This window comes from Danio rerio, chromosome 12 (assembly GCF_052040795.2).
Source record: "Danio rerio strain M-AB ecotype USA chromosome 12, GRCz13ab, whole genome shotgun sequence".
NCBI lineage: Eukaryota > Metazoa > Chordata > Actinopteri > Cypriniformes > Danionidae > Danio > Danio rerio.
This window is the reverse complement of record NC_141032.1, coordinates 25,019,209-25,033,272: the sequence shown is the minus strand read 5'-3', so window position 1 is coordinate 25,033,272 and position 14,064 is coordinate 25,019,209. Positions and strand designations below refer to the sequence as shown.

General features: G+C 35.9%; 1 protein-coding gene across 39 annotated transcripts in view; it reads right to left on the bottom strand.

Annotated features, from left to right (window-relative positions):
• Positions 1–14,064, bottom strand: part of ablim2 (actin binding LIM protein family, member 2) — a 142,930-nt gene that overhangs the window by 45,208 nt on the left and 83,658 nt on the right. For all 39 annotated transcript variants that reach the window (XR_015504118.1, XR_015504103.1, XR_015504111.1 and 36 more), the window contains exons 3-6: positions 9,189–9,372; positions 3,462–3,574; positions 3,203–3,329; positions 2,900–2,993 (exon numbers count right to left, since the gene is read on the bottom strand). Coding sequence is in view for 11 of the 39 variants with exons in the window: in XM_087276271.1 (XP_087132397.1) it covers positions 2,900–2,993; positions 3,203–3,329; positions 3,462–3,574; positions 9,189–9,372 (518 nt within the window). In the remaining 28 variants the exon portion in view is untranslated. The remainder of the gene's footprint in view (positions 1–2,899; positions 2,994–3,202; positions 3,330–3,461; positions 3,575–9,188; positions 9,373–14,064) is intronic.

The following is a 14,064-nucleotide window of genomic DNA, read 5'->3' as shown; positions in this document are numbered from 1 at the left end:
CTCCTGAAAGGTGGGCTAATTGTTGCTAACATAAGGATACCTGTATCAACTAGCCCTGAGTGTTGCTGAGGGCAAAAACTTTATGCCAAGATGCAGTTTTGCATGGCTTCTTTTATTTCACATCTGCTGAAAGCTCTTGGCACGGGAACTGTTTAGTTAAAATTACCATCCTAAGGTATGATGTCACTCAGTGACTTGTTCTAATTTAGGGTTACCAAGAGCAAGTGGAGGAGCCAATGGGACAGTCGCTATAGAAACAGCGTGTCACTCCTGACACACACATATAAACACACACAGATACACTTATTTATAGAGCTCTGAGGAACACAGAGAAGATTCTGTGGATCGCTGTAGATCCTTGTTTATATGTGTCAATGATGAAATACACACATAAGCTGTTCAATTAAAAGCAATATTTATCCATTTGTAAGATTACCTAATGGAAATCTTAGCAGATAGAAAGAACAAATACATCAACGGGGTCCTTGTCAGGTTGGAACACAATAGCTGTCTATAAAAAAGATGTTGCATGTACAAACAAAAGCATGTGAGCAAAAATGGCAGTATTAAGCGGGACATGCAATATGAGGAGATATATTGTTCTGGACTGTAATTAGACTTCAGAAGGGTTCTGAATTGACTGCCTGAGATTCTCTTTGTAAGCACCCACTCAGCTTCTGCCTCCTCCAACATGACCACTGGGATTATAGAGTACCAGTCTAAAGCTCACAAATGAGAATAAAAGCCTTTCATGCACACTCAAAGCGAAAATTTAAGAAAACACATTTTAGGGGGTGACAAAGCTAAAATCAACATGAAATAGTATTCATAACTTAATTTACTTGAAGTAAAACAGTAAAAGGAAAGTGTATGGAGGACTTAAAAGATATTTAAAAGACATGCTTAGTATATATACTAGTTTATCTGAAAAATAATGTTTTAGTTATTCTCCTTGAAATATGTGCATTTCAACGGGGAATATCTGTTTTTGTTATGGTCTGTGTAACACCGGCCACTGGTTGTTTATTAAATTAGATTTCAGCACCCTGGGTTGCCTTGATGGAAAATAGAGAGGGTCCTATCATACACCTGGTGCAATAAGGCGCAAGTCGTGTATGATGAGATTTGTTGCTATTTTCAGAACAGCGCAAACCTAATTTTTACGTTTTGCACCACGTTGTTTAAATAGCAAATCCATTTGCGCTACTTTGTGGACTCATGGGTGTGCCGGTCTAGAAAGGAGGTGTGTTACGGCGCATTGTTGGTGCATTGCTATTTTAAAAAAAACTGAAATAGACTGCACCATCTAAAAGCTAGTCAAAAGTCCAGCACAGAGCGTGTTAGTTAAGCGCATTGCCTAATACACACATGATGTACAGCAATACACAAATATCTTTACACATGAAAAAAAAATTAAGGGATTAAAATGTTATTATTTTTTTATTTTAATAATATTATTTTAAATATAAAAAGCACAACCTTCATGCCTTGGAGGGCTTTTTACAGTTTATTCATGACAATTTGTATTTGTATAATGTTATTATTTTTAGTAGTCATATTTATTATATGCATATTTATATTTGTTTTAATAAAACAAGTTTAGATTTGTCCATGTGTCAGGTTTTAGAGACGTTGGCATCACCATATCGTGCATAAGAATAGTACGTGTGTTTGAAAATAACTTTTTCTTTTATTGCTAATTTATTAATGTGCTGGAAAATAGAGCTGAATTTAGAAATAGTTTTGAAACAAATCTTTGCACTTAGTAAACTAAATTAAATATGTAGGCTAATGGATGTCTTCACTGGAGTGTGTACAACACAGTTTCCTTATCCAAAAAGCGAAAGGAGTAAAGAGTAAAATAAAGAGAAAGTAAAGAGGCCGAATGAAAGAGGTTCGTTTTTTATCCTTGCTGCAGATGGTCTGTTTAATTGTTTTCTCGCTGGTGAAGTGTTCAGTTTTTCCATTTACTAATTTTACTATGTAAATAGCAAACGTGCCATGACACAACGCAACTGACTCCTAAAGGGAATGGAAAATGTGATTGGTGTAATGCAGGTTATGGTGAAAACACACCCACAACTTATTAAGAGAATAAGCACAACCCTGTTAGACCATGCGCCGGGGTGCAGAGCATATTTTTCCGTCCCTAAAATAGCAAAAGTTAAATCGGACACGTCGTTAATGCTTTTGCGCCATGCGCTTTAGACTTTGCACCAAGATCAATAAAATAGAGCCCAGATGTATAAGGCCACTTAAACACGGACCTCTGAAGGACATTAGGTCTCTGAAAAGAGAATTCAGATCCAGAGCTATAAAATCCACACGATGTAGTTTCCAATTAGCAAACAATATAAATATTACAAACGTAAACATTAGCTGGGCAGTTTACAGTGAAATGCTGGGTTGAGACCAAACAGAGTACCCCATCACTCTCTCCAGTTTACTCACAGAATGTTTTTCCCCTCAAGCTAATTTTTCTTCTAAAGTTGAATTATCTGAATTTGCATGGAAAGACTTGAATGAGGGAAATTCACCTGTTTACATTGACTTTGTATGTAATCTACTTTTCCCTTTTGTCTCGCTCCTGTTGGTCTTATCAATCTGGCAATTTCTGTTTGCATCAGAATTGGCCAGCACAGTCACCAAACATGAACATTATTGAGCATGTTGGGTAAGATGAAGGAGGAGGCATTGAAGATGAATCCAAAGAATCCTGACGCACTGTGGGTCCTGCAAGAACGCTCTCTTTGCCATTCTTTGGCAAAGGTTGGGGGGCATGAACAAAATGACAATATTTTGAACTTGGACTGAAATACCTAGTTCGATTCTACATACTATCATGTTGACGTGAGACGATGTTAACAATATCTACCAAATAGTAAAAATTATTTCAAACCTCAAGTACTTTTCCGGTGATGTATTTCTTGCAGGTTTCACACTGGATGCCGAACATGGCGTGGTAATCTGCCTCACAGTAGGGGATCCCATCCCTGCAGAGCATAAACACACATTACACTTGAACTCAGAAATGGTGGCAAATCTCAGCTTGCTATGAGAACCCTTTCATTTTTGACCACATCAATAACGCTGAGTCATTCCAGAGGGCTCGACAGGCTTGCAGATCATCACAACACATTACTAAGATCAATAAAGCACACACAATCAGCCATCCACAGAGAACAGTGAGAGTGGGACTAACTTGCTGATATATTCGGCATTAAGCACTTTATTGCACACTTTGCACTTGAAGCAGCCAAGGTGCCAGTGCTTGTCCAGCGCCACCAGAGACTGCTCATTTTTAAACTCCTTTCCACATCCACAGCAATCTGCCAAGAGAGTGAGACAAAAGTGTTATGGTGTACTAATGAAAGCTGTCATTGAATGAGTCAGTGTGCGTCTGTCAGAAGGACAAAATAACATATAATGCGGATAGCAATGCAGAAACACAGAGAACTCACTGTGCACAGCCTGTGGGGGAGCCGTGCTGTTGACTGGCACAGGCTGAGTACATTTCTCACAAATGCACTCCTTCCCATTAAACGTCACGCGGTCGCCAGCTGGAAACGGCTGCCTGCCAGAAATACAGTCACCTTATCATTCAGCAAAGTAATAAAGTGACTTTCATAAGAAGACAAACTTTCAATTAGTTTCTCAAAACCCTTTTAAATTAGGACAGGATGTTGGGAAGCTACATTAAGTGTGTATGTAAAAAGATATAAGAATTGACCATTGGCAAATGTATTTTAATGCAACTGAAAGCAAAGACATGTTTTAAGACCCTTGTACTGTATCTGTATGTATGACTGTTTTAAAGGGAAATGTTCACTTTTCAGTAGCAATAACACTGTAATTGATTTAGACATTTGTGTATTCAAACTTCCACATCATAACTGATTATAATAAATGTGAAAATTAATGGATGTTTTGCTATGTTAGCCAACATTAAAAAAAACTACTAAAGTAATTTATAGTAAACCCTACATACAGTGTTTTTGAACTATACTATACACTGTAAAAAAAAAAAAATTATTTTACAGGCAATTTTCTATTGTTTTACAGAATTTTTCAGTTTTTTCATGATACTGTACAGTGAAATACCTGTTGTTTTACAGATATGTTCTGTAATAAAAAAATCTAACATTAAATTTACAGTTATTGCTTGGAATTTGGTATTACGTTATTTTTCTGCTTTTTAAAGGAAATTTAATGTACTTTTAGAGAGTAACACGTAATGTTACGATAATATTTATAGATTTTTCTTGTAAAAATAGGGAAACAAAAATTCTGTCAAACTGTTTTCATGAAGATAGTAAACATATAAAGATTAACATGAGGTTAAAAAAGTGAAATAATAGATTATTGTTTGTAGGCTGCATATAATGCACTGTAAACTATGAAATGTTTATTTTACTACTCTAATAATGTTGCTATGTGAACTGTGACAATCACCAGAGATCTAGCGGCTGCGGACCTACCCCAACCTTAAACTCAACTGTCACAGCATTGGAAAACACCCATACACTCATTCACATTTACACTGATACACTACGCCCAATTTAGTTTATTTTATTCACCTATATACACATTGGACTGTGGGGGAAACCAGCGCACCTGGAGGAAACCCACGCAAACACTGGTGGAACATGCAAACTCCACATACAAATGCCAATTGCCCCAGCCACTGTGCCACCCCTTACTTTAAATTAATTTAAAAAATTGCATAAAATGTTAAAGTATTAATGAATATAAATTTTCTTTTTAAGCAGCCTGGAACAAGTTGTAAATAGCAACACATTAACATAATAACACACAAAGGTCTACAATTAGCGTCCACAAACAATATATGCTACTCTACTTTGACTGTCGATCACTGTAGCTGTAGTTGAGGCCTGAAACAGTTTCATTTGTGTTTATTCTGTTTTCTAAGCTATGAAAGCAAATGCATTTTGCATGCAATGCCAATGATTACTTCCACTTGAAAATTTTCCTCAATTTATGGTTATGTGTTTCAGTAAAATTACACTTTGATTTTATTGTGTAAACTACTAAAGACAGTTCCATTTCCTGATATTTCCTTGCAGAAAATGAGAATTGGTCAAAATAATGAAACAAGTAATAGTTTACAGACATGCTTATATTCATTTTTTGATGACACGCAGAGTTTTAACTTCAAAAGATTTAGGAAATCCATATTTGGTGTAATAATCTTGATTTTCAATTAAAATAAATAAATCAATAAGTTAATAAGTATGGACTTGATTTGCACTGGATACAGTGGAAATCTAAAACTTATAAATGAAGCAAAAGTACTAAAATTACATCTTTTCTTTTGGAAATGCAAATACTAACGTAACTAACCAATATACCATCAATGCCATGGCATGACATGCATGTAAAAAGGAATAGTTAAAAAAAAATTCTGTCATCATTTACTCTCCATTCACTTGTTTGAAACCTGTTTGAGTTTTGTTCTTCTGTTGAAAACAAAAGAAGTTATTTTGAAACGTAACTATTGACTTCCATAGTATTTATTTATCCTGGAAAAAGTTAATGGTTACAGGTTTTCAGTTTTCTTAAAAAACTTTTTTGTTTTGAGTTCAACGGAAGAAAGAAACTCATAACATTTTAGAATCACTTAGAGGGTGAGTAAATAGTAAGTTATCATTTTTTGTGTGTGAACTATCCCTTTAATGTATAAGATATGCATGCAATTTTTTTTAATAAAGCAAGAGAAAATGAATACCATATCTTTTGTACCTCCTTTTTAAGTTTCACATGATTATAAACTAATATTATTACATAAAAAATCTTCTAAATTAATTTAAATAATGCTACATTAAATAGGGCATGAACAATACTCTCAGTTGAAGCATGAAACAGGCTTGATGGCTCAGGTCCAGTCATCTGTTTGGCTCATAGTTCAGTGTGAGAGCCGATGAAATCACAGTATGTTGATCATCAGCTCTCATCACCCAATTTAAGAGTGAATCTCTTAATCCGATTATCACACCAGTGTCTGATGTAATCTAACTTCAACTCTTTGTGACAAATATCTATTTATTTCGGTGTTACAACAGGTACTGTGCGTCTGTGAATTGAATTTGTACAAATATCATCAGTAAAGAGCCTGTGTACTTCACACCTGCTAGCCTGCCATTAAAGTTATAATTACAACAATCATTTCAATCTGGCAATCACACAAGCACTAAGTGTTGGAAAGGGCTGGATAGAGTCATCCAGAGTAACTACAAACGAGACATTTACGAGGTGATTTTAAATTCAGTCGCACCCAAGATACCAACTGGGAACAGCGTGTCCACAGAAACATGGGCATCGCTGTGGTAAATGCAGGAGGGACTCGTGTCACATGCACATACACAACATCCATTCAGAGGGACACCCTACACCCCTCTGTAAATAAGTGGCCTGGGAGCGGAGCACACACTTAACATTCTTACTGAAACCCTTTCCTTCCCCACCCTGAGTAACAAGATTGACTTCCCATTAAGTTCACACATACACAAGCACCCACAGAACATTTTAAAACAAAACTCCAACAAATACAATACAGTAAGTGCATTTAATTTGAGTCTTCATGAGGGGGAACTATTTGCTCTATCAAAATTTTATTTGATCAGAATGTATTTGGTAAAAAAAATCTTATGGCTATATGTTTAAAATGAATTTAGCAAAAGTTATGCATTCTTAAGGGCATAGCAAATCAGAGGCTTGCAAATTTATTATAATAAAATAATTTATTATAAAGATATATATATATATTGATAGTATTAAAACAAATAACAATAATATTTATATACAGTTGAAGTCAGAATTATTATCCCCCTGATTTATTAGCCCCCAGTTTATTTTATTCCCCAATTTCTATTTAAAGGAGAGAAGATTTTTTCAACACATTTGTAAACATAATAGTTTTTATAACTCATTTCTAATAACTAATTTATTTTATTTTTGCCATGATGACCGTAAATAATATTTTACTAGATATTTTCAAGACACTTCTTTACAGCTTCAAGTGACATTTATAGGCTTAACTAGGTAAACTAGATTAACTAGGCAGGTTAGGGTAATTAGGCAAGATATTGTATAACGATGGTTTGTTCTGTAGATTATCGAAAAAAATATATAGCTTAAAGAGGCTAATAATATTGACCTTCGAATTTTGACTTTCAACTGTACATATCAATAAATATACAGTACCTGACAAAAGTCTTGTCACCTATCCCAGTTTTAGAAACAGCAAACAAATACTTTGAGTTTTAGTTGATCACTTGGTATCAGAAGTGGCTTATATGAAAGGCAAAGGCCTCTAGATTAAACTTATTTTACCAAAATAAAATATGATCATGTCTTGATTTTAAATCATTTAATTATGACAGTAATGTCTGACTTTGCTTAGACAAAAGTCTTAACAGAAATAATGGAAACTATAGAATATAAAGTCATGGTGCAGTGGAGAAAGTAATTAATATTGTGCATGACTCCCAAGAACTTGGAGGACTGCATCCATACATTTCTGCAATGACTCAAATAACTTATTAATAAAGTAATCTGGAACAGCAAAGAAAGCGTTCTTGCAGGACTTCCAGAATTCATCAAGATTCTTTGGATTCATCTTCAATGTCACCTCCCCCATCTTACCCCAGACATGCTCAATAATGTTCATATCTGGTGACTGGGCTGGCCAATTTTGGAGCACTTTGACCTGTATGAGAAAGAGCGCTATCCTGCTGAAGACTTTGCCCTCTCCTGTGGTTTCTAATGTAAAGGGCAACACAAATGTCTTGATACCTAAGGCTGTTGATGTTACCATCCACTCTGCAGATCTCTTGCAAGCCCCAGATTGAATGTAACCCCAAACCATGATTTCTCCTTCACCAAACTTGACTGATTTTTGTGAGAATCTTGGGTCCATGTGAGTTCCAATATGTCTTCTGCAGTATTGGTGATGATTGGGATGCAGTTCAACAGATGATTCATTGGAAAATTCTACCATCTGCCAATTTTCCAAATGATCAACTAGAAAACAAGTCATATTTGTTGCTGGAATTGATGCCATTGATGACAAGACTTTTGACAGGTAGTGAACTTGAAAAAATCTATAGATTTTATTATAATTTAATTTTATCAATTAAACTACTAACCAATTATTAAAAGTTGATTACTCACATATCATCACTAAATATTGCTATTCCCTTGACTTATTTTCTATTACAATTAATTTTAAGTAAATAATGATTTTTTTACATAAATTAGTAAAAAAAAATTGTGCTTTTGTCTTTATTATTAATATTATTCAAATATTTCTATATGGTTCTAGAATTTTTCTATAAGGCTAGTGGGCCATTCTGTATGGATTTGCATGTTTTGGATGGGTTTCCTTGGGGTGCCCTGGTTTCCCTAGTTTCTCCCAGTGTCCCAATACAGTACATGATAAAGGTGAATTGGATACGCCAAACTGACCAGTGTAAAGGTGAGTGTGTGAATGACAAAGTTTTTTTTCCAGAACTGTAGGTTCAAGTGTTAAAGAGCAGGAAGGGAACCATTAAGACATATGGCAGAGTAATTGGTGGTTCATTCCACTGTGGTGACCACTGATAATGCAAGGACTAATCCAAGTAAAAGAAAGTGAGTGGGTTATTTGGGTATTTATTTATTTTTTCTTAACTTTTATTTTATTTATAGTTAAAAAAAATACCAGTAAGACTTCTATCCTAGGAGTGTCATGGTGGCGCAGAGGGTAGCATGATCACCTCACAGCAAGAAGGTTGGTGGGTCAATTGGCGTTGTGTGGAGTTGTGTGGAGTTTACATGTTCTCCCTTTGTTTCCATAGGTTTCCACCGGGTGCTCTGGTTTCCCCCACAAGTCCAAAAACATGCGCTATAGGTGAATTGGGGGGGCTAAATTGTCCATAGTGTATATAGTAAGTGTAAATAAGCATGTATAGATGTTTCCCAGTGATGGGTTGCAGCTGCACAAAACATATGCTGGATAAGTTAATTAACTATAATAACCTGGATTTCATATTGAACAAACTATGTGAATACCATTTTGAAATTTGGTTACTACCATTTTACATTATCCACCACAAGGTAAATATAAACCTAAAGTTAAATGTACAATAGTGAATGTATGCGAGTGTGTACAGTATGCAAGTGTGTCTTACTTGCAGGTGGCACAAACAAAGCAGCGTGGATGGTAAGTCTTGCCCAGGGCAGACACAACCTCTCCTTCAATGAACTCCTCACAGCTGAAGCAGCGGGTGCCATAGAGTCGCTGGTAATCCACAGTGCAGATATACTCGCCTTGACGCACAAAAAACCCTCCTTGAGCCAAGTCACATCCACAAACTGCAGAAAAAAACACAGAAAATAATATTATCAACTGTACATATCAATAAATATACAGTGCCTGACAAAAGTCTTGTCACCTGTCCAAGTTTTAGGAACAGCACACTAATAACTTGAATTCTAGTTGATAATTTGGTATCAGAATTGGCTTACATAAAAGGCAAAGGCCTTTAAATTACTTATTTGACCAAAATAAAATATGATCATGCCTTGATTTTAAATAATTTAATTAGGACAGTAAGGTCTGTCTTTGCTTAGACAAAAGTCTTAACAGAAATAATGGACAGTATAGAATATAAAGTCAATGTGCAGTGGAAAAAGAATGAATATTGTATGAATGACTCCCATGAACTTGGAGGACTACATCCATACATCTCTGCAAAGATTCAAATAAGTTATTAATAAAGTCACAAACTGCAGAAAAAAACACAGTAAATTATATTAGACACAATAAAAAAATTAATTGTTTTCTCTTGATTGCCATTTCCGACACTATAGCAATGCGATATTATATAAGCTATAGTGACTAGGGGTGAGACAAAAGAATATGATATTACCTTTAGCGAGACAATCCTAATTGTGTTAGGTTGTGTAGAAATTTCTTTAGACATATCAACCTTCTACAATGTAATTAACATCTCTGATAATTGTGGCTGAACAATATATTGTTTCACTATTGATATCGCAATGTGCGCGTCCGCAAAAGGCACATCAAAAGATACACAATGTTGAGTCTGAATTATAGTTGACCAGGAGCTACAGAATTTATTTTTATGCAGAATTTATATGATAAGAGTTATTTGAAAAGAGTTCTGTCTTGTTTCTAGTGAAAATATCTATATTTCAAAACGAAAACAAGATTATTTTATTTAGCCCACTGGCAAATAGTTTAGCTTGTTTTAAGGCGGGAAAATAAAATATTGTAATATCAGATTTTTCCAATGTCGTGCAGCCCTACTGTTGACCACTGGCTACTATGCAATAGCATACAGATAAAACACAGATGCTTTTGAGATCCAAATCCTTTAAAGTATTGTTAGTCTGTTTTATTTAGGGCAACTGGAGCCGTGAACACTTCCCAAAAAGACGTTATAATTTGAACGGCATCTACGCTTATGTTAGTCTGTTTTTATTATTCCTGACATTTCCATAATCGTGGACCAGGCCGTATCCTGAGCAGCTGATGTGGCGGTCATGGATGGGTGGAGAGCATGAGACCCAGTGACAGACAAGTCTTCGCATTGATCCTGAATGACCAGCCAGTACACCAGCCGGTGACCTCTCCCACCTGCAGCTTCTCCACAATGGACGTCCAGCGTTCTCCAGCTTCCGGCACCTAGACTGCAGCTCTACACAAGAAGTTTGTCCAGAGGAGAAATGTTTGTGCTCAACTGAGCCTGGAGGGGAAAAGGATTTTTTTCCCCTTCACTTCATCAAATGGTGAAGTTTGTTCCTCGCCACTGTTGCTACTGTGGAGCTGCGCATCAATGGATTTGCTTTTCAGTGTTTGAACTCTCAGCAGTGAATATTAAACCACAGTGAACTTAACTAAACTGAACTTAAACTCTAAAAACTGGACTGACATTGTTTCAATTTACTATAATCTTCTAAGCTTAAGCTTGTTAAGCTGTTTTGACAGTCTAAATTGTAAAAACGTTATAGAATTAAGATGAATTGAATTGAATTGAAACTTCACTCGCCATTAAGTTGGAGAATAAGTTTGGTGCAAATGTATTTTCACTCTGCATTTGTTAGTTTTGCTCTCCATGTCTTTAGAACATGTAACCTTCCCTAATTAAACAACATTGCTTAGTTAAACTAAGTAGCCAATTTAGGACTTTAAATTACACTTGGATACTTGTATTTTGCAAAATAACTAAATATTATGTACTATCATCCTGGAAAAGTAAAAAAAAAAAATGTTATTAAAATGATGATGTGTTACAAATCTTCTTTACATTAAACAGTGCTTACATTAAATGTCAAAGGAGGACTAATCGTTTTGTTATCATATATCAATATAACATTAAAATGAGCAACATATTGTGACAGTATCATATCGTGGGTTAGCCGGTGACTCCCTCCTGATGACCATCAAAATGACATGTTTGTGTGCATGTCCACTTGTTTATGCGAGTAGAGTAACTGTTGCGTGTCTATAATCAGCGGCAGCTCAGAATGACATCATCCAGACACAGAGACTGGAGGCTCAGAGGCAGGTGCATTAGTGGACAGGACAAAACAAACCGAAACACAAGCTTCCCCTCATTTTCCCTTCTCCTCGCTCACTCTCTCACAGTCCATTTTCCAATAAAACAGGAAGCACGACAGGAACATAATACACACGGACTTGCTCCGATGACATCATCCTCAGGGCCGATCCGTTTTCCAGCTCCTCTGAGGTAAATGATAACTCTGGAATTTCCTTTCTTTTCTTTTTGTCTGTCCAGAGCAAAAAAGTACTTTATTTGTGCCTTGGATTTGTAAGTTACTGTAACTATAAAGTAATGTTCAGTACATAACATTAATCATAAAAGTATGGACTGATCTGTACGTGGACACCACGCAAGGTGTGTAGGGCCCTGTAAGTTACGGAAGGCCCCTGACTCCTTACATTTATCATTATTGATATTATTATTATTATTATTATTAAACATCAATATCATTAATATGAAAACGTTTGTTAAGAAAATCACATGCCTTGCGTGCAGAGGTTTTTCTATCTAGGTGATTCTATCATAATAATAATACAATAATTTAACACTAATGAAACAGAACAAAATAAATACACACACGCATATATATACACTCACAAAACCATCTCTAGGGTTAACAGAGAATGGTCCAAAAAGAAAATATCCAGTGCGTGGCTGTTCTGTGGGCGCAAATGCCTTGTAAATGCCAGAGGTCAGATAAGAATGGCCAGACTGGTTCCAGCTGATAAAAAGTCACAATCGAAGTAAGCAGAAGAGCATCTCTGAATGCACAACATGTCCAACCTTGAGGCAGATGGGCTGCAGCAGCAGAAGACCACACCGGGTGGCACTCCTGTCAGCTAAGAACAGGAAACTGAGGCTACAATTCACACAGGCTCATCAAAGTTGGACAAGATTGGACAAACATTGCCTGGTCTGATGAGTCTCGATTTCTGCTGTGACATTCGGATGGTACATCAAAATTTGCCGTCAACAACATGAAAGCATGGATTCATCCTGCTAGTATCAGCGGTTTAGGCTGGTGGTGGCGGTGTACTGGATGGGGGAATATTTTCTTAGCACACTTTGGGCCAATTAGTGTTAACTGAGTATCGCGTCAATCCCACAGGCCACCTGAGTATTGTTGCTGACCATGTCCATCCCTTTATGACCACAGTCTGATGGCTACTTCCAGCAGGATAAAGCACCATGTCATAAAGCTCATCTTAGACTGGTTTGCTGCACATGACAATGAGTTCACTGAAATCAGATGGCCTCCACAGTCACCAGATCTCAATCCAATAGAGCACATTTGGGATGTGGTGGAACGGGAGATTCGCATCATGGATGTGCAGCCGATGAATCTGCAGCAACTGCGTGATGCTGTCATCTCAATATGGACCAAAATCTCGGAGGAATATTTCCAGTGCCATGTTAAGTCTATGCCATAAAGGATTAAGTCAGTTCTGAAGGCAAAGGGGGTCCAACCTGTTACTAGTAAGGTGTTCTTAATAAAGTGGCGGTGAGTGTATATATATATATATATATATATATATATATATATATATATATATATCACACAAGCATATATATATAGCATATATCACACGAGTAGCAGTGCGATATGGCTATATATCGGCACTGGTGGGAGGCGTCTATTAGCACGAGGCCGTAGGCCACATCGCACTGCTACGACGGCATAATTGTGGATATAAAAACAAAATCAAACATGGAGAGTCTCAAAAATCCTTTTGTATAAGGAACTACTTTTTCCGCGTTGGATTCAAATCAAACAGCTGAGCAAGCATTTTTTAAACTTTAGATCTGGGGTGTCTGCTTTTTGCTGGCTGTATGTGGGCGGAGTAATACACAAAGGGTAAAGAGGCTGTACAGGTTCTGATATTACTTAAATATATCACGGCTATCAGCCAATCAGATTCAAGAACCAGACAGAACTGTTGTATAAATATATATATATATATATATATATATATATATATATATATATATATATATATATATATATATATATATATATATATATACACACACATACACAAAAAATGTGTGAACCATTCAATACACTTGTGTATCGAACCGTGATGAGAGCCGAACATTTAGTTTTTTAATGAACCATCCTATCCCTAATATACTGTACATATTAAAGATATATATTAAATCTAAATGTTCTATTATCATTTTGTTGTTAAAAAAAAAAGTAGAAAAAACCCCCCCTCCAAAATCACACCATGATTATGGCCGACTGCAGTCTATTCTCTCCCTCCACAATTTGACTTTGTTAATTTCTCCACAATTTACAATGTCTCTTTTACAGTTAATGCTGCTAACTTGCATTCTTCAGGTTGTATCAGTTTAAAGATTTCTTTACAAGATGCAACAGAAACTAAATACTCACACTCTTTTTCTCTCAGCTCACAAAAGTTTTTTATATATGTTCTTGCACTCTAACATACTATTTAAGTGAAAAGCAAACAAC